The sequence below is a fragment of the Magnolia sinica genome, chromosome 7, assembly GCF_029962835.1.
Source record: "Magnolia sinica isolate HGM2019 chromosome 7, MsV1, whole genome shotgun sequence".
Classification (NCBI taxonomy): Eukaryota; Viridiplantae; Streptophyta; class Magnoliopsida; order Magnoliales; family Magnoliaceae; genus Magnolia; species Magnolia sinica.
In genome coordinates, this window is record NC_080579.1 from 83,488,120 (window position 1) to 83,510,047 (window position 21,928).

General features: G+C 40.1%; 1 protein-coding gene across 10 annotated transcripts in view; it reads right to left on the reverse strand.

Annotated features, from left to right (window-relative positions):
* The window catches only part of LOC131251562 (uncharacterized), a 37,300-nt gene extending 15,785 nt beyond the window's left edge, over positions 1–21,515 (reverse strand). For 8 of the 10 annotated variants that reach the window (XM_058252326.1, XM_058252325.1, XM_058252322.1 and 5 more), the window contains exons 1-3: positions 20,776–21,514; positions 3,151–5,967; positions 97–150 (exon numbers count right to left, since the gene is read on the reverse strand). In XM_058252326.1, the coding sequence (XP_058108309.1) occupies positions 97–150; positions 3,151–5,967; positions 20,776–21,342 (3,438 nt within the window). In that variant the 5' untranslated portion in view covers positions 21,343–21,514. Of the gene's footprint in view, positions 1–96; positions 151–3,150; positions 5,968–20,770 lie in introns of all 10 variants that reach the window. The other 2 variants (XM_058252331.1, XM_058252330.1) reach the window with 2 other exon arrangements.
* Between the last annotated feature and the right edge of the window lie 413 nt (positions 21,516–21,928).

Sequence of the window (21,928 nt, forward strand, 5' to 3'; positions counted from 1 at the left end):
AAAGACAGAAAGTGGTTCAAAAATGATAGGAAAGTAATCAACTGTTTGTCATAGAAGAATGAGAGGTGTCACCATTGGGCAATTAACAAAACATACCTCGAACTGTACAACTGGGGATGTTGCTAAAACAATGGGAAATGGAGGTGTCACCTAACAGCAGAATACAACAGTACATGAAGTTAAGGGCACGAAGGAAATTTAATAAAAGAAATAAGCATATGGTATACATATAATGCAGCACAGCATGAAGAGAATTTAATAAAAGAATCTTAGCATATGGTATCCACATAGCACAGCATATTTTAACTTGAGAGTCGAGACAGGAGACCATGTACACATTTCCGAGTTTACTAAACAACCCAATGTTAATAACTATGTTTTAACATAGGTGAGGCATTCAGATAATGACCACATCAGGCATTTCATTTTTAATCGTGAAAAAGATCATTGAAGAATAGAAGTGATGCCTTCTTTGAGCTAAGTCATCAATAAAATCAGCTGAGGATGTGACATTGGACAGGGAAACAAGGCAGCAGCACCTTACAGCCATATTCACTATCTAATCGGTATTCCCTGGCAGAGTACCCAGCATGAAACTTGAATCATTCGTCAGAAACATGGATTATCCACTATTCCAACCCCCATTTCATACTTGGTTGTAGGCAATAACAGTATCGCCGGCCATAACAGCCGCCCCCATTACTGTTATGAAACGGGCCATAACAGTCATTACGGTCTTCTTTAAAAATAAAGCAAAATAACATAAAACACCTTATCAGCCCCTTAATGGACCATTACACTCCATTTTTCTGTACTAACAACCAAGTTATTCAAAAATGGTTACATAACAGTAACAGTGGGAACCGTAATGTGTTACGGGCTCATAATGGTCGTAACGGGCATTACAGAAAAAACGGCCATTATGGCCCACAACATAATAGTAATGGTGGCAGCCGTTATGGCCACCATTACCATTATTGAATACCTTGGTAATGGCTGTTACATAACCGTTCCTCAATAACTTAGTTGCAGTGGAGCAATTCATTAATATGGTATATTCACCTGATAAGGAAAAGAAATTCTTCACTACTAAAGCACTAGACACTGTTTGACCAAACTGTAATTGGAATGAAAAACAGCAACAAATGGGGAATAATAAGAAATGATTCATAACAAAATAGAACATGGACTGAAAATAATGTCCTTGAGGATATGCTTTCACACCAATTCATCACAGTATAACCTAACAAAAATGTCCTTAGAAATTCATATAAAACACAATATAATAATCAAGACCATAAGCTGAGAATGAAATCTACCAATCTAAAGTATCTTTTTTGTAAATACATCTGCTATACTGTCCATGAATGCTACATGCAGTAAAGATATCTTCTAGTGTAATCCTCAGTTTCCCTCTTCATGCATTAATGTGATAACTTAACCACTGCAAATTAACATACCAATTCCAACAATTCGAGGAACCATGTTAGAAAGCTTGATCTGGCATGTGCTCAATCCATCTATCAATCAAAAAGCAATTCTTGTAGCACATATCCTCAAATTATCAAAATGAAAAACTGAATAAAATAGATAGATCTTAATTAAATTATTATGTTTCTGATCTCTCTCTGTATATAACAAGAGGTCTTAGAAATTATTGCCCCTACAATTTATTTATCTGGACGGAGAACCTTCGATATTTTAAGGGCATGGTAACCTTCAATATTTTAAGGGCATGGTAAGACATTTTAATTGAAGTTAATGGGTATTTTTTGAAACTTGAAAATGCAGCTGTTGTCCGTCGGGTGGCTCAGATTTCACCCACAAAAGCCAATGAACAGCTTATATTTTACCCACAACTGCCAACTTTCTCTCTCCCCAAAGTCTAGCCATTTTTTCCCTCCCAATTTCTCTCCTCCTTCCCACTCTTCACATGCATTGCACATGTCACACTCCCAATAAGATTAATAGGACAACCACCAGATAATTTGTGGATAGCATCCTTTTCCAACGCAATGATATCATAGCACAACACAAACATAGGACAGTAGTAGATGACAGCCTAGACCTAAAATAAACATAATATTTGTAGGAATGCCGTCAATCATCTTAAAGAATAATCATGTCGCCAGAATAAACAGGCCCCATCCAAATTGTACAAAAGATGAGAAACCATGGACCACAAAACACATCCAACAACCTGAAGCAACCACCTATCCACACACCACAGAATGAAAACAGCACTTCACTTAGCCATACGAGAAAGACCTGGAAAAAAATGAAGATAAAAGGTTCCAAAAGTACCACTCTTCCTATCAACCAGGGATCAAGCCCATAGCTCAGTGTGGTTCAACATTGGGGTCTCAAGTTCAAGTCTAGCTTACCTATAAAGTAGCCCGCTTCTTTAAAGTGAAGAAAAACATTCAGATACCCATTAAACTTAATGCCCTCTAAAATAAGCATGATGGAATCATCCTTTACCAATGTTCGAACGAAGTACATGAGTAGAGATACCTCATACCCAGGAGGGAAGAACAAAACCGAAGTTAATCTGACTGGACACCAGCCGAATCTGGCCTGATACTATGATCATGAGAAATTTGGAGCCTACGGTACTTGAATACCCTCCTTGATGACAACGGAAAATATAATACAAAAGGGATTAATTTCATTTTGGAGTCAATATGGGAGCTTAATTTGAGTATATCAGGTATAGAATTTTAGAAATGCAATGGGTTAAATACATTTCAATAATTGGAATAGAAAAGTTGTTCAGCATGTGCTTTGCCAATTTTACTCTGCTATAATTTTCCTGTTTTATAACTCAATCATTCTAGCAGAGACTGCGAGCAAATCAGATATCCTAGGAATAACATAGTATTTCTAATTAAATAATGGTCATTTAAAGTACTCGGAAATACTTATGAATTTCTGCCAGAGATATAAACTACCATCCTAGACAAAGTGATGATATAAAACCACCAAGGGTTGATCTGGAATTTATGTTCAAGAAAACTGAATAAGTCAAGACCTCATAATAAATTTGAAGTCTCAGCATCCGTACAAGCACTCGTTATGTTATTAGCAATTAATATCCATTCAAGAAGCATAATAAATGTGAGGATACTGAAGCAAAAAAAGATTCCATACCAGAAAAATTCTTTGAAGCTGTGATATTGTACTTGCAAACCTGAACTTATGGGGGCCCTCCTTGCTCTTAGAGATTTTGCAGTGTGGGCAGTTCATGTATATTGGTAAGTTCCTATTCAAAAGGGAATATGCACATCCACCATCATCAAGTGTAGCAAAATTAAGGCCGCCTTCAAAACATGTAGAAGAGTGGTTCTGCTCTTCTGATCTAGAGAACAATATGTCTCCATCCCTATGCTGCTTAGTGTTGGTCATTTTCTCATTCAGCTTACTCATTCTCACTTTTCCATGTATGCGATTCTTACTAAGGTTTAACGAATCTTCAATTTTTTTGTCGGAATCCTCCAAAGAAAGGCTATGAGATTCTTCAGGCAAGGAATATAAAGAGCCAAGCTCATTGAGATGCTTCGGTGACAACAGAAAACGGTGTCCGTACGAGCACTCATGCTCAAAACCCACATAGACTACAGCATGTTTTAAAGAGGTATTTGGTTTTATCTTTACACCCCCATTCACGTTTACAGGCACTACATTGCTTCCTATCTGTAGAAAAGGGTCACCATCTGGATTGCGGGTATTCACAACTCCATCTGAGCTTTCCGGGCAAGGAGTTCCATCAGATTTTGAAGAATCTTGGTAGTCACCCCTAGAATAAATTTGATCTTCGATTCGATCTCTTCCCCTTTGCTTAGGACCCTTCTCTAAACCTGTTGCTGGTTGTTGTTTCTGCTGTAGAGGAGGGAATGCTGAATCAACAGAAACCGATCCAGCTACAACCTCAGAAAAAGGTCTTTTCATGGCAAAAGGTGGAAGGCCTCTACCAAAACTTATCTTTGGGTCATTGGAGGAAACGTTCTCTGGCGGTTTTCTTTGATTCTCTGATCCTCCATTGCAGGCTTGCCCTGAAAATAATTGAGAAGTATCAATGTTCTTCATTTCATCTGTAACATGCGCCACCTTTGGATCTGCAGTTGACCTCATTAAAATTTCCTTCTGGGTTATGCCTATCTGCGAACTATTCATTTCGTCCCGTTTGAGAGGAATCATCCACCTAAACAGAAATTTCTCAGTGGAGCAGAACCCACTCTGAAGCATGCCTTTAGAAGAATCATAATACCTTGCACCTCCCACACGAACCAGACTCCATGATGAAGCCGGAAGAGGTCCTGCATTGGAGACGGCTTTTGGTAGTCGTAGTGTGGGAAGGAATTCATCACAGTTGGGAAATGAATTGAACTTGATATTGGCACTCTCAAAATCAAACGGATCTTCTCGAAGCCGCCTTGAACGACCACAAGCACACGCATGAAGGAAAACAAATCCACTGGAATGTGGCTTAATGACATCCTGTAAGTGCAGATTGCTGGTTTCACTGTTATGTCTTTGGTGCACACAAGGCTTCCCCGTAAGACTAACAACATCACAGAGCTGCCTCCCAGATTTCCAAATTGAAGTGCACTCATCTTCCAACCTTTTCGCAAATGCTTGCAAAGCTGGTCCCTTGACCATTGATTTGAAAGCACGTAAAGCCTTGCCTAATTGTGCCTCATGATGGCTGGTGGGATAACAGGCAGGCAAATCTTTCAGGTAAATCTCCTTAGCATCTGGCAGTGCTCTCTCGCACCATGACATTGAAAATTTCATGTTCAGGCCTCTACCACTTTCCAAACAAGATATAGCAGCTTCTATAGTATCAGTTCCTATCGGAGCAATCCCTTCAAACTGAATCGAAGTAGCATTTCGTCGAAGACATGCTTCTCCACCACTTCCTTTTTCACTTACAAACCTTCTTGCAGAGAGCAACGCCTTGAGAATAAGTTGACTGGAAGACAACCAGTTCTCAAAACTTGGAAGTTCAGGAGTACTAAATGTCTTTCCCGATGCAGCTGATGCTGCGGCAGCAGCGGCAGCAACAGCTACCATACCGACACCAGAAGCCGGACTGCTATTGGAATTAGTTGCCAAACCTCCTCTCCCTCTTAGGGTGTCGGACTGCCTATGAATGAACTCCTTTATAGATTGAATATCCTCTTTATTTGAGCTCTGGCAATGATTTTCAAGCAACAGAATATCCGAGGCTACATTCCCACTGAAAACCTCCTCAACAATACCCATAGCAATATCCAGAGATTCACCTTTGCGGTTTGCTGCCCTGTCCAGCAGCACAACAGCCCGTGAAGCGTCAAGGGAGAACAAAGGTGAGGAACTCATATTGGTCCCACCTCTAGACACAGAATGGCTGACCTCACTGCCTGCTAGCGTACGGCATTTCTTAATCAAAAACCGGATCTGTGCCTCAAGAGATGACTGTAGTTTCTTCCTGAAACTACCTTCAGCTTTACTCATCGAGCGAGCTAACATTACGACAGAACTAGAACCATTTGCAGGCAAACCTGGCCTAGGTAAGCCACTCACAGCAGAAGATTGATCCACTGAAGAGGCATCTGCCGAATCCATCCCATGGTGCCCAGGGATCGGGCCATCTGAGAAGTCATCTAGAAAAACAAAAAGAACCGCAGGTGAACACTGGCCTGGAAACAAAGAGGGATATGAACCTGAACCTGACATGAGTGAAATGGCTGAAGCATGACGACCCATGATGCCACCACCTCTTGCAGGAGGAGAACTGTTGGAAGAGCTTGTTTGAACAGATGTTTGCGAGGATAGAGAAGTAGCCTTGGAGGTCAACATCGGTGCAATATGGGATTTCACAAATGGAGCCATAGTATGCTTTGCAGCTTGTAACATTCGAAACTTCTTCAAGATTTGGGTATCGAAGCGCAAGCCCTCAGTAAGATATATGATTGCATGGCAAACCTGCATTCCTTGTTGAATTATTCACTTGTCTCGAAAGTCAAAATATTTAGTTCAAACCACTAGCTTTTTTCAATGATTTAAAACCGCTGATATTATAAAAGCGCACGTCAAAATCAAGAACACATGAAAGTTCTTTTTATGTATAAACTTTCTACCTCTGTTAAGAGGATATCATTCTTTTGGTTCATCTTGTTCCCAGTATTTGGCTCTCATTACTACAGCTGATTGCTTTTGTACAGAGAGAGAGAAAGAGAGAGAGAGAGAGAGAGAGACTTCAATATTCTAGCAGTATATGATGAACGATACACAGGAACATCAGGAACTTAGAATTACTTTAGAAATTGGATACTTGGCATACGAGTAATTCAAATATCATGAACCAAAAATTAAGATTATTCGATTGTCTGGCTATTGGATCAGTGGACATTTATTGGAATGTGTGTTTTTTTTTTTTTTGATTAGTCATTTATTGGCCAGTTAAAACTGAAAAATATCCAATGGTTCAATTTCGACAAACATATCTCCAAGAATTAGAGGTTAAGATTGTTCAACCAATCTGATTTTGGGGCGGTTACTTAGTGAAATTGGGCTAAAATTTGGTTGGTTTAATTCGATTTAATGTATGCCACATGTACATTTCTAGGTGCCTGTGTATAAAGCATCATAGGCTGCCAGGGGATCAAATAACTCCCTGGTAAATAAATAAATTATATGGAAAAGGAAATTTTGTGCTAAGTGGTTTGTTTGGCAACAACCCTACCATGTCCCTACTTTGCTCAGCTCCCCCTTCTGGTGTGCATGCAATAGTTGGTCTAGGGTTCCAATATGAGAAAATCTGGGTGATGCAGATTTTCAAATCTAGGTGATGGGGACATCACACGCACACACACGCCACCCCCCCCCCCCCCCCCCCCCACGCACGTACGCAAGGAGGGCCCCACCATTGATCTGGATTGATGACGACATCCAGGGAGGGCCTCCTAACTAGAAGACGGAGTTTTAATTCGTTAGAGTGGGCCCGATAGTCAAGTAAAGCCCATCATAGGATCTCATGATCGTGGCCCACCAGTCTGATTAATCTCATATTTTAGATTTTGCTTATTAATGTTATTTAGAGCATCATGTACGGTTTAGATTTCTTTGATTAGTTTTTATTTTTATTTACTTCATCACCAAGTAATAGGTTGCGCACATGGCATGAGTTTTGGGGTATAGGGTTTTCCCATACATAGGCACCCCTTGTAGGTTTTTTTCCTCATTGAACCTTAATAAAAAATTTGCGTTTTTCTACTCCTCTAAGTTCTCGAGTTGTGGAAATCCAATTGGGTGCGAAGCTCTCCCTTCATCGAAGGGCTAACTACCGTGGTGCGAAGCCACATCAATCCCGATTTGCCCCCATCCTCTACAATCTTTATTTCTCATCTCCTACCACCATCCGCACTTCAAATCTTTCTTTTATTGCAACAGTTTTCCTCTTTACAACAGAATTCCAGATTCTGGCCCTGCAGGAGGGCTGAAACTTCGGCAGAGCACCACGCACAGACCGTGCATCCGATCAACACGAAACTTGAGAGTTTTGAAGCCCTCCCCTGGCCGACCAGAGCCAAGGAGGCGCTTTCCACGTTCAGCGCCCCCTCGCACGTGCGCACGTGCGACAGGCCTGGCCCGCTGTCCGTGCGAGGGGACTATCTCCAGGTTCAGATTTCTGCCTATTTTACTCCTCTCATACTTATTCTCCCTAACCCTAACCCTAGATTGCATTACTTTCAATTTATTTGCCTCTTTTTTTACCCTAGGGTTCTCTGAATTAGAATTGGTGAATCCCTTGGATTAGGGACTGATTGCTATGCATGTGTGGATGATTTTTACTTCCCTTTGAGTATCGTTTGATCCATAATTTTACTGATCCAGTCTTAGCCTGTATAGGCTTGGACCCGCATAAATTCCCCTTGCTTGAATGTTTGAACTTTTGTGTGGAATGTAGAATTTTATGTGATTGTTTCTGAATTAGTATAATCTAAAGCCTGAGATCTTGCATACCATATTTAATTTTCATGTTCTACATCAAATTTGGTATCAGAGCCAAGTTTTCGTATAGGAGAATGCATTACATGTTTAGGGTAGTTTGTTTAAGTCCATCATGCATCCAGTTTCATCATATAAAGCTGTTTAGAAGTTTGTAGTTACTAATATTAGTTGCTGAAATTTCTGTTATCAAGAAGCTAGCAATTCACATTGTTGTAACTTTTTGTTATTCCCTTATTTTGACAACTATATTGCTGGATTTTAGTAGCACTGCGTAGTTCCCTCATATAGAGTCTCATAAGATCATTTAGTCCCATTTAATTGCATATGGTCGTAGTAGAAAGTCCTTAGGTGGAGTTAGCAATTGTATGCCCACACGTAAGGGTCGTGGTTTTAGTTTGCACCCTACATTAAACATGAAGCAATTGCAAGAATCAGTGAACAAGTTAACCCAGCAGGTTGATTCTTTGAGTACGCGCTTGGAAGAACGCATAGATCAACGCCATGACCAATTTAATGATCGCGTTACCCAACTAGAGGCTTCCCTCGGGACAAACCCCACCATCAAAGAAGATGTCCAATCTCAGGAAGGTGATTAGGAGGTTAGACCAAGGAATGGAGGCGGACAAGGAGTTGGTCATGAGCGTGCACCTGTGCACCCACCCCGCGAAGGACATCATGACCAATATGACCCAAACGCACAACTCCTCAAAGGAGTTAGAGTAGATGCCCCTACGTTTGATGGTCACTTGGACCCTAAAGCCTTTTTTAATTGGTTGGCGGATACGGACCACTATTTTGAGTGGTATGACATGTCGGATGTTCGACGAGTCCGGTTCGCCAAGATGAAGCTTGTGGGATAAGCAAAGAGGTTTTGGGCGACGGTAGAGCGAAAGAAAAAAAGAGCGAGGGAACTCCCAATAGTCCATTGGGGAGAAATGAAAGAAACACTTAAAGAGAAGTACCTCCCTTTCTCTTATCACTTGCGGTTGGTTGAGGAGTAGCAATCTCTTTGACAGGGTTCCATGAGTGTTGCTGACTACATTGAGAAGTTCAAAGAGTACTTAACCCGCTGCGAGGTTGATGAGGACCCCGTACTCACCCTTGCTCGTTTTAAAAAGGGCCTCCGCCCTGACATTAGAAGAGAATTTGCATATCATAGTTAATTTTCATGTCCTGCACCCCGTTCAAACCGATCATCCGTTTGGCCTAAAATTTGGAGGGAAGGTGGCCCAACCCTAGCCGACCAGGCCCTAGCTGACCGATTCCAGAATCGTGGGCCCTACACACGTGCGGGTCGCCATCCATGCACGTGCATCAGGCCGATTTACTATCCACATGTGCGGGCTGATCACAGGTTCCCTCTCGTCTCAATTTCACTCCTCTTTCGCCTTATTTCCATAACCTTAACCCTAGATCATCTCAAATCTTTAAGTTCTATTCCACTTTTGAAACCCTACATTTTCCCGAATTGAAACGTGAGAATCCCTTGAATTGGGAAATAATCTTTTGCATGTGTATGAATCTACTATCCTTTGAGAATTGTTTGGTCTATAATTTTTAACTGATTCAGCCCTAACATGTGTAGGTTTGGACCCTCGTAGATTCCCCTTGTTGCATGTTTGATCTTATGTGGGATGTGGAATTATTGTGATTGTTTCTAAATTAGTATGATCTAAAGCCTGAAATCTTGCATATCATATCTAATTTTCATGTCTTGCATCAAATTTAGTATCAGAGCTTAGGGTTCTTGTAGGGGAATGCATTGTTGATGGGGACATCACGCGCGCACGCGCACACAAACACTCGTACGCAAGGAGGGCCCCACCATTGATCCAGATTAATGACGACGTCCAAGGAGGGCCTCCTAGTTAGAGGACTACGTTTTGGTTCGTTGGAGTGGACCCAATAGTCATATAAATCCCACCATGAGTTCTCATGATCGTAGCCCACTATTCTAATTAATCTAGTACTTTGGATTTTGCTTATTATTGTTATTAGGAGTATCATGGACGGTTTATATTGCTTTGATTAGTTGTTATTTTTTATTACTTCGTCGCTAAGTAATAGGTTGTGCACATTATGCGAGTTTTAGGGTATAGGGTTTTATTATAAATAGGCACCCCTTGTAGTCTTTTTTATTCAATGAAGATTAATAAATTTTTTACGTTTTTCTACTCCTCTAAATTCCTGAGTTGTGGAGATTCAATTGGGTGTGAAACTCTCCCTTCTTCGAAGGGCTGACTACCGTAGTGCGAAGCCACACCCATCCCGATTTACCCCCACCTTCTTCCATCCATATTTCTCTTCTCCTACAATCATATACGCTTCAAATTCATCCTCTATTGCAGCTGTTTTTCTCTCTACAGCAGATTTTCAGAATCTGGCCCTGCAGGAGGGCTGAAACTTCGGCGGAGCACCACACACAAACCGTGCATCGGATCGAGCTGAGATTTGGGGGTCTTGGAGTCCATCCCTAGCCAACCAAGGCCAAGGTGGCCTTTTTCTAAATAGTGGGCCCCACACATGTGCGGCTGGGATCACACGTACGTGCGTCTGGGCCATTGCTACTATCCACGCGTGCGGTACTTCTCTGCTTCGTCTCTCTCCTCTCTTTCACTCCTCTTTCACCCAAAATCCCTAAACCTAATCATAAATTACTCGAATCCTCAATTTTGTGCCCTTTCTTCAACCTTAGGGTTCCCCGAATTGAAATTTCCAAATCCCTTGGATTGGGGGAATTATTTTTGTGCATGTGTGGATGAATTTACCCTCTTTTGATTCTTATTTGGTCTATAATTTTGATTGATCCGGCCCTAACATGTGTAGGCCTGGATCCGCATAAGATTCCCCTTGATTGAGTGTTTGAACTTTTGTGTGGGATGTGAAATTTTGTGTAATTATTTCCGAACTAGTGTAATCTAAAGCCTAAGAATCTTTCACATCGTACTTGAATTTCATGTCCTGCATCAAATTTCAGCCTAAAGTAGCTCAAGAACATACCTTTCAATAGTTTTTCCGACTCCTAGAAATCTGGACAATTATTCTCTCTCTTTAAGCTCTTCAATCCAACCAATTCACATAAATAGATTTGCAGCAAGGACAACAGAGAATGGAGAAGAAACTAAGAGAACATAAAGAGAATCAACACTAGTTCTATAAAAGAGTCTCACTTCCAAAGAGTTTTCCCATCTCAAGAATCATAAGAAACAACTTTGATTCGATCAAATAGTGTATATCATGTCTTTTCTTTTCTTTTCTTTTTTCTTTTTTCTTTTTTCCTTTTTCTTTTTTTTTCTTTTTTTTGGTCTTTTTTTTTCCTGCTCAAAGTCTTAAACATATGGCTATATATATTTCATTTTCTTCTCTTCTTTTGCAAACCCAATTGATGGTAAAATGCCTTCGCTGAAATCCTCTAGTTTCTTACTTCACCTAATTAAACATGACTCTCAATTGCATAGCAAGTTATAGAAAAATGGAAACTACCTACTGTTACTATCCAGGTAAACAAAGACACTGAAATTCCAAAACTATGTAAATAATTAACCCTGTCCAACCATAGGGTTTCTACAAGTTGTACAGTTGTACAAAACCACGCAAATAAGCGCCATGGTTTGTCTAAAAGTCCCTAAGAAGATACTTAATTGGACCCGTGAGCACCACAGTCCAACCAGTTGGTAAATCTCACCATCCAACTGGATCAGTGCGTCCTGCAGTCCAATCCGGACCCTTAATCTGGTCCAGATCTCCCATTGAAACCCTTGATTTGGTCCATATCTGACCCTTGAATTTGTCTGATGTTCAATCTGACCCTTGCTTTGATGATAGGTTGGCCCTGAATCCATTCCCCCAGCTTGAAACATCCTCGGATTTGTACAGATGCCACAGTTCATCTTTAAGTTGCGTCTTAAGAAGCTTCGGCTGAACTGGTGATGACAGGAGTCCAGGCAGTTGATCCAGTTACAATTTTCAGTCCAAACAATGCAGGGAACATACCTTCGATAGTTTTCCTACTCCTAGATGTATGGACAGTTTATACTCTCTTTAAGCACTTCAATCCAATCAATCCAGACACGCAAATAGATTTTCAGCAAGGAACAATAGAGAATGGGGAAGAAATTACGAGTATATAGAGAAAACAGGGGACACAATTTGTGGATTCTCACCACAAGATTTGAAATACAGGAGTCACACAAATGGTGCTCTAGAAGAGTTCACTTCCAGGATTTTTTCCCCCATCAATCTATTTTAGCTCTCTTTCCCATCCCCCGCATGGCCGGGGACTCCTAAAAGTATACATGGTTTTAAGGCTCGGTGATTCAACCCCAAGTGTAGTCAAGACTAGGTAGAGTTGGGCAACTCAGCCAAGTCAAGCTGAGTCGCCCCTTATTTTCAATTCTAACCCTACTTAGCAAAACTCCATTTTAAAATCCGAATTTAAAGAATATATATATATATATATATATATATATATATATATATATATATATATATATATATATATATAAAAATTGATCAAACATTTAAAACTCCATAGATAAGAAGAATAAAAGAGCTCCTTTTTTTGGGTAAACCAGCTTAAACACGTTTTTTCAATAAAACACGTTTCATTTGGAAAAATAAAAAAATAAAAATGGGACAATCTAAAAAGAGAGACCGGTGATCTTCACCTGTTGATAATGAGTGGAAGGTGAAAATTCAACCTGTAACTAAGTCTTTGGCAAATCTGCAAGAAAAGTTACAGGGCAAATAACTATATTTTCACTTATAGGGGACTTTCTTATGGGCCAACAGATCTTGTTTTGAATTTGGAAAAAGAAAGAAACGAAGCTGCACCTATTGAAGGAGGACCTACAAGGTTAGAAAAGCAATGAAGGCTCCTTGATGCTCTCTCTCTCTCCAGCAAAGAGGTATGTGACATTGATGTAGGACAGAATGATCTAACCTAATATGATGCCATGAATTTAAAAGACATAATAACTAGAGCAATGAAACGACAAAATAAAGCTAATTTACCATAAATTCAGAAATTTCAGATTCATTGCATGTCCAAATTCAAGCCTACGACAGTCCCACAATGTGAATCTCATAAATTACTGATTAACCTGAACCCATGGAAGATAGAACCCCCATCCTAGCATAGGGTTAAATCTTCATTCAATGGAAATCCTGTGTCTTGTAAGAGTTTTGACGTGTTCAGGCTGTTCAAAGGCTGGGGAATGTAGGAAAAGTGTTTGAGGTATCTAGGCTTAGAGGATTTAGGGTTTGGAACATTAGGGTTGAGGTTTTGGGAGGTTTCAGGTTAGGATTTCATATTTTGGGCTTAAGGGGTTTAGGGTTTAGGGTTTCTAGAATTGGGAATATGGGTTTCAGGTTATGAGAATCAGGGATTTATGATTTGGCCAAGGGATTTTCAGATTTTGGGGATTTGGGTCTGGAAAATTTTGGGATTTTGAAATTTGGAAATTTTAGGGTTAGGATTTGGTGAAATTAGTTTTGAGTTTTGAAAAGGGAGACAAAGGGAAGGGAAGAGTATTCGTAATGAAACAAAGGGGCCACTGTACAAGGTTGTCTATACGGACAGCCATACGTGTGTCCGTATGTCCATATGAATAACAAGGGATGGCCGGTTGTGGTCGGTTTAGGTTTTGGATGGTAATAAAGAAGGGAAGAGAGAGAGAGAAAAAATAATAATAAGAAGAAGAAGAAAAGATGATACCTCATTGACAAGATAAAAAGGTAGAAAAGATATCTAGGGAATTGCTCCCCGTGGCTTCGCACCACCAATCCAATTACAGGATAAAATTTTGCTCAATCTCAAAGAAAAATGAGAGAAATCCCCTTCATTCATAACATGCATAATGGCTAGGGTGGGGATGTCCAACCCTTTATAGTCTAAGAAAAGACTTTTTACAAAAAGGCGCTCTCAGATAAGATTCTCAACATAAAGACGCTTAATGAATTAAAAAGTTATTCCTAACTCTCTAATCTCAACACGAATATGAGTTATACTAAAAATAACAAAACATGTAAACATAATAAACAACTAAACTATTTTGTGGCCCATGGGGGTCCACGATCAAGGTGTCTGATGATGATGATCCAACAATCCGATCATCGTGTCCACTCAATCCAACGGTCTAATGTGTCCATCAAGCTCCTATATGCAACCCACATGCACGAACATGCACATGGGGTCTTCAACGTGGCTAAAAATGTGAATTGGACTAAGTGGGCCCCATGTAATGGTCGTCTAGCCATAAGGAAACTGGCTCAGCTCTCCTGCTCTAATATGGTGCTTGCATGTCCTCATCAATTCCCTTCAACTGAGCATACTATCTAACTTTGGTATGCCCTTCCACTTAACGAGGTACTCCTAGTAACCTCCATGTCATGTGGAAACCACTTGCTCATCCCAGGTATCCTCTATCTTTTCTCTTTTGGTACATGTGTATGGCAAAAGAGGTAAATGCTGGGAAGAATAGTCGAGTATAGGCCAAGGGTCATAGAAAAGGTCAGGAGGGATATCATCAAGTTCAAGGTAATGGTTTGAATAAAGGCTAGTAGGTGCAGATGCTGGACCCTTAAAAGATACAAGATCTTCCACATTAAATGTAGATTCAATACCCATGTCAGGTGGAAGATCTACAACATATGCATCATGTCCCAAATTATTCAATATCTTATAAGGTTCTGCACTATGGGCTTGTAGTTTCTTAATTGTCCCTTGCGGACACCGTTCAAGCCGTATATGAATCATCACGGTCACCTACCTGAAACTTTCTGAATATGTAATGAGAGTCGGCAAGTATCTTGTACGTTTCATTGCTCATGCTAATCCGCTTGCTAATGTCAACATGTGAATCATGGATATGACGTGTAAATGCATCTGCGAACTCTGACGACCTATGTGAGACTAACGTGGGAATAAGATCTATAAGGCTCATATACTTCCCTTTCCAGATCCGCTTCTTCTGCGGGACTCATTTGTTTGTGAGGAAGATTCGGTAGAGTCAACCCGAGGACAAGATCTAGGGCATGGTGAATGTCCCGCACGGGTGCAAGCTCATCCGTTATGTCCTCCAAGATAACATCACTACATTCCTCCAATACCGGACTCACCTCAGGTGGTAACTCTACACTACCCTTGGATGTAACCAGCGTTCGAATTATCTCTGATATTATCAAAATATCTCCGATATTATATTTATCTCCAGCTCAGCAATATCGATAACACTGGTAGCGATACTGATAATGCCGGTAGTATAAAAAATTCCAGGTATTAGCAATGCATCGCTAAGTATCACCAACGTATCAATATCGCTAATATAATCGCCAATATTTTCAACTATATAAATTCTAGGTGTCGCTTGTAGTGTCAATGCATCAATATTGCTAATGTATCGCTAATATTTTCGACTATATAAATTCTAGGTAATGCTTGTATCATAAGTGTATCAACAATATTTCAATAATATCGCTAACATATTGATATCATCAAAATTTTATTTATTTCCAAAAAAGTTCAAGAGCACATGGTTGTATGTAGTGTTCAATTTGCCATTGATAATAACGATAATATCTCAATATTATCGATATCGCAACATGCACGATATTGAGAGCACAATCTTTCGTTTCCTTTCCAATTGTTGATGATTTCTTGGTGAAATATCATGTGTTGTTGATATTTCACAATACCGATGGATGTTTGGATGGAAGGTTAAATGGTTAAATAGGCCGGATGGGATGGTTGGACTGATTTCTTACAACAACACATGCTTTCAAGGCCCCATTAAATGGAACTTGTTATGTATGCATTCTTTTTACAATTTTTTTATTTCTAAATATACAAATATGTACATTTTAACATCTCCTAAAGTTTCACTGAAAATTCCACAGTTTTCCCCGTATTTCCCCACATTTCCTGTTATCAGTGATATTATCGACGATATCGATATTGTTTCCGTATCCTTGGCCAGCGAAACTTGTAGCAATACCGATACTTTGAACACTGGGTGTAACCTCAAGTGGCGTCTCCATACTAACCTTAGGTATGACCTCACCTTCCACGTGGCATACATCGTCAAATCAGCTTTAGTTTTCCTTTCAAACTGTTTGCCATTTATTATAGGGAGAGACTCAAGTTGGAATTTCCTCACATCTTCTGGATCATGTTTCTTAACGTCCTCCTTTTCTAGGGTACTTTTAGGAGGAAGAGGATCCAACTTTATCCTCTTACCCTCATGCATAAATGAACACATATTTGAGCGACGAGTAGTGTCACATCGTGATCATATAACCTGGGTCTGCCCAAAATGATGTGGCCTACATCCATAAGCAAAACATCACACCATAGCGTGTTCGTATAGGAGTCAAAGTGGGATGGGAATGGGACAAGATTGAGAAATTGGAATTGAAGACGCATTAACCCATGAGACTCGATAGGGTTGATGGTGAGGAATGACTATCAAACCTAAGAGATCCACAATGCTAGTAGAGACCACATTGGTGCAATTGCCACTATCAATAATCGCCTTGCAGTTTTTGTCACGCACTTGGCATGAATGTGTAAAATTGAATTCCTGCGCCAATCATCACTTTCTATAGTTTGGCCTATGGCGCGTCTAATGACGACAAGTGGCGCAATCTCAACTTCTTCAACTTCACTTCCCACTTGAGATTGGTCATCTTCCCCATTGTCGGGTTTTGCCTGGAGGGAAGCTTCCAACTGGTTTATGCGAGTGTTGATCTCATTCCTGAGGGCTGCCAATTGGTGACTATGGTTCTACTTTGGGCCCCCGATGGCCACAAGACGGTGGTTGATGATGTTGAGGGCCTCAATAAGGTGTTCCAAGTTCATTGTGGGGTGTAGACCAAAACCACGCCCACTAAGGGTGGGCATACACTAGGCACGCTAATTGGAGAGAACTAACCACTAAACTCCTAAATACAAAATGATGAGAATGGAAGGCCGCTAACTCGAAACACGACAATATGTAAACCCTTCACTCTAATGCGATGCAAACGTAACCCTAAACTCTAAATGCAATGGACGCACTAAACCCTATTCTAACCTAAGCTCTGATACCAAAATTTGATGCAGGACGGAATAATCTAACCTAACATAATGCCATGAATTTTTAAAAAAAAAAAAAACAAATTAACTAGAGCAATGGAACGACAAAATAAAGCTAATTTACCATAAATTCAAAATTTTCAGATTCATGACATGTCTAAATTCAAGCCTACGGCAGTCCCGCAATGCAAATCTCATAAATTACTAATTAACCAGGACCTACGGGAGATAGAACCCCCATCTTAGCATAGGGTTAAATCTGAATTCAATGGAAATCATGTATCTTTTATGAGTTCTAACGTGTTAGGACTGTTTAAAGGCTAAGGAATGTGGGGAAAGGGTTTGGGGTATCTAGCCTTAGGGCTTGATTAGGAGCTTGTAAATGGAGGTAAATGGGAAGTGGAATTGGAGGTAAATGAATTGAGAGTAAATGTCTTACTCAGTTGTGTTTGGATGGGAGTAAATGAAATTGCATTTGAAATCCAAATATTATGTTTTGATGGAAGTAAATGGTAGGAATTGGAATTTTTCAATATATTCACAGGAACGTATATGATATCCCAAATCAGCTTTAATATCTCAAATCAGTGTACATATGTGATATTTACCAAAATATTTATAACAAGCCCATTGAAATATATACTTTAGCCAAAAAAGAGGAAATTTTGAGCCTCAAGTAGGCCAAAACTGTAAGAATCACAAACAAGTAACTTGCCAACGTTTTTTAACCGTCCATTTAAATTGTCAGCCTTTAGACAATTTGGATCATTTTATTAGTGTGATTTTAGTGATGTAGCCAATAATTAGATCTACATGTATGGCGGACATGTATGTAGCGGTACTTTTGTTTGCTCATGAGACTATCCAAGGAGCTCGAAAAGGCATTTCGCCCCATTTACTTCCAAATCCTCTCCTGTAGAGAGGATTTCATTTGCAAGTTCATTTACTCCTATTTCATTTCATTTCTATACATTTACTCCCATCCAAACACACTTCAAATGTCATTTACCTCAATTTACTCCCAATTCCCCTTCTTTACCTCCAATTACTCCCATCCAAATGGCCATTTAGAGGAATTAGGGTTGAGGTTTTGGGAGGTCTCAGGTTAGGATTTCAGATTTTGCGTTTAAGGGATTTAGGATTTAGAGTTTCTCGAATTGGGAATGTGGGTTTCAGGTTATGGGAATTAGGGATTTATGATTTGGCCGAGGGATTTTCATATTTTGGGAATTTGGGTTGGAAAAATTAGGAATTTTGGAATTTGAAAATTTTAGGGTTAGGATTTGGTGAAAGTAGTTTAGGGATTTGAAGAGGGAAGGGAAGAATATTCGTAACGAGACGAGGGGACCACTATACAATGTTGTCCACATGGACAACCATATGTATCTGCGTCCGTACGTTCATATGAATAGTAAGGGATGGTCGGCTGTGGCCGATTTAGGCTTTGGATGGTAACAAAGAAGGAAAGAGAGAGAGAGAGAGAGAGAGAGAGAGAGAGAGAGAGAGAGAGATGAAGAAGGAAGAAAATAAGAAAAGATGATACATTGTTAAGAAAAGATAATCAGGGAATCGCACCCCATGACTTCGCACCACCAATACAATCACGAGATGAAATTTTGCTCGATCTCAAAGCGAAAGGAGAGAAATCTCTTTTATTCATAACATACATAATGGCTAGGGTGGGGACGTCCAACCCTTTATAGTCTCATAAAAGACCTTTTACAAAAAATGCGCTCTTAGATAAGAATTCCAACATAAAAATGCCTAATGAATTAAAAGTTGTTTCTAACTCCCTAATCTCAACACAAATATGAGTTATACCAAAAATAACGAAACTCGTAAACAAACTAAACAACTAAACTATTTCATGGCCCATGGGAGTCCATGATCAAGAAGTCCGATGATGATGATCCAATAATCCGATTATCGTGTCTACTCGATCCAACCGGCTGATGTGCCCATCAAGCTCCTATATGCAGCCCATGTGCACGAACATGCACATGGGGTCTTCAACATGGCTAGGAATGTGAATTGGACCAAGTGGGCCCCACGTAATGGTCATCTAGCCGTAAGGAGACTAGCTCAACCCTCCTCTGGTATGGTGCTCGAATGTCCTCATCGGACCTAAACCCTCTTTTTTTCTCTACTTCAGGGTCCATTCGATGAACACGGATTGCATACAGGTGTTGCTCAAAGGTGCATTGTGGGACCCACCATGATGTATGTGTTTTATCCATGTTGTCCATCCATTTTGGGTTATTATTTTAGGGCATGAGCCCAAAAATGAGGATGATCCAGAACTTAGGAGGACCACACCACATGAAATAGTGATAATTTAATGCTTACCACTAAAAACTTCCTTGGGCCCATTGTAATGTTTATTTGCCATCCAACCTGTCAATAAAGTCACACAAACTTGGATGAAGGGAAAACATAATTATCAGCATGATCCAAAATTGTGGCCCCCAAGAATTTTTCAATGGTAGGCATTCAATCACCATTGTTTTATGTGGTGTGGTCCACCTAAGATTTGGATGTGCCTTAGTTTTGGGCTCATACACTAAAATAAGCTAGAAAAAATGGATGGACGGCATGGATAAAAACACATAAATCATGGTGGGGCCCACAGAGGCATGGCCCAAGATTGAGTCTCCTTACCATTGCATTTGGACAAGCAGTGGCCTGGATGCCCTACTAAAAAAGTGTTTGGACTATCCAAACTAGTTTTTTTCTTTAAATTCCATTTTTTGTTTTACTTGGCATTTTCTTTGTTCATTTTGATAAATGGTGTTAGTGTTGTAAGATGAGTTGTTTCATGCATCTGATTCTTTCATTGGCTTGGAAACTGTGGCTTGGGCTGTTAGTAAAATTTGTACTATCTGATTAATGGTCACCACTTGAATGGATAGAATCATCTGAACATCGTTATGTTTGGAGTAGGTTCTTTGTGCCAAGCTTTCATATGTATCAATCAGATTTTGGAATAATTCCCTATTCCAAGCTCTGCTTTGTGTGAATATATAGTTTCTCACCTGTAACTAAGTTATAGGTTACCCAAACACAAAAACCAACTTACCTATAAGTAACTTATAGTTTACATCTAAACAGGATTACCTGTAAGTTACTTTCACCTGTATAAGTTACATACAATTAAAGAACTTACATGCATTCAAACATGCCCTTAATAGAGACAAATTAACTTATATGAGGATTACTTGAAAAGAGAGGATTTGAGAGAGGCAAAGAATGCCATTTGACTATCTATATATGCATTATTTTTCATAAATATAGATATTCTAATTGTTTTAATTAAAGTTTTCTACCTTGTATATATCATACACACGCATATATGCACATATAGAGCCTTTTTTTTAAAGTCTGAACTGTATTAAACCCTAACTGTTCATTCTCCAAATTTTTGGCATTCCCATTTTCTAACAGTATTTTTTGTTATCTTTTATTATTGAAACTGATTTAAACACAACCATTTCCTGTACCTTTTTTTCCATTTGCCATTTCGCTAACTATGATTCTAACTTGCAGTGTCAAACTCGATCAGATGGACAGAGTCTGAGTCAATTCCAACAAGTCACATGGGACTCTAGCTATTAGAGCATAGAAATGAGCTATTATAAATACACACATGAGAAACAAGAACCAGATGAAAAATAAGAAGAAAAAAGGGAGGGGGGGGGGGGGGACCTTACTGAGAACATGACTAGCATCCCGAGGAGATCGTCTGAATCCTGCTCCTCCAAAACCGAATATAAACACACCTCCCTCCCGTCAGCAGCTAAAGACGACGAGCCATCTGTAATTGAGCACAGCGAAGTGGAGGGCGAGAAGGATGGCTCAAACTGCAAGAAGACAATCCCTTTCTCCTCTTCGTAGTAATAACCGATCCTGGGATGCGGCCGTAGCCGAGGGCCCGTTTCCTCCTCTTCCAATTGGAGTTTGTGGAAACCGGAAGCGAGATCCCTATCGAGATTGCCCGAGCCGAATACATTGCCGTCGAGGATGCGGTTGATCAGCTGGGATGTGTCATCAGATCTGCGGCCGATGAAACCTATCACGACGACGCCTTCCAGAGAGGGAGATTGTGATTGGGAGGAAGACGAGGACGACGAAGACGACGTTAAGAGACTGGAAGAGTGAGAAAGGGAGGAGAGGCGAAGAGAGGATGGTTTTTGGGAATTAGGGTTTGAGGGAGTTGTAGAAGAAGAAGGAGACTGTCGGACTAGGAAACGAAGCGAGGAGGAAGTAGGAAGCTCCATAGAAAGAATGAGAGGAGGAAGATGTTTTTGTTTTAATTAATTAGGAGGAGAGGAAGACGGGGTAGAGCATTGATACTCTGGCGGAGTCTGGTGGATGATATGCAGTACTTGGAACTCGGACAAAGTGCAAGTAATTCAAATTAAAATTGAACTGATCAGATTGTAGTCACTGGATGAAGCCGGATCCTACACAACCTTCCTTGAGGGAAGTTTTAAACGCTAGGTGTTCAGTTCAAACTGTTTCCTTTGGTGTAGTTCACCTGAGTTCTGGATATACTTTATTTTGGAAGGATGCCCAGGAAAAACAGATGGACGGTGCGGATAAGATACACACATCCATGGTGGCCCCACAGAGTACTCAGTATGCTAATCAACTTATGTGGAGTAAACTTATCCGAAAATTCAGTTTTCCTGCATCCGGATTGATCCAAGTTGTTGTCAGCACTAAATGCACAGTGTCTGATGATGTTGCCTAATCAGATTGTAACCAGCGCTGAGGATCCGAATTTATCCAAAAACCATGCTTGTGGTCCTATCATGATTTGCATATGTAATTCAAGTCCATGAAAGTTGGATGCGTGAAAAT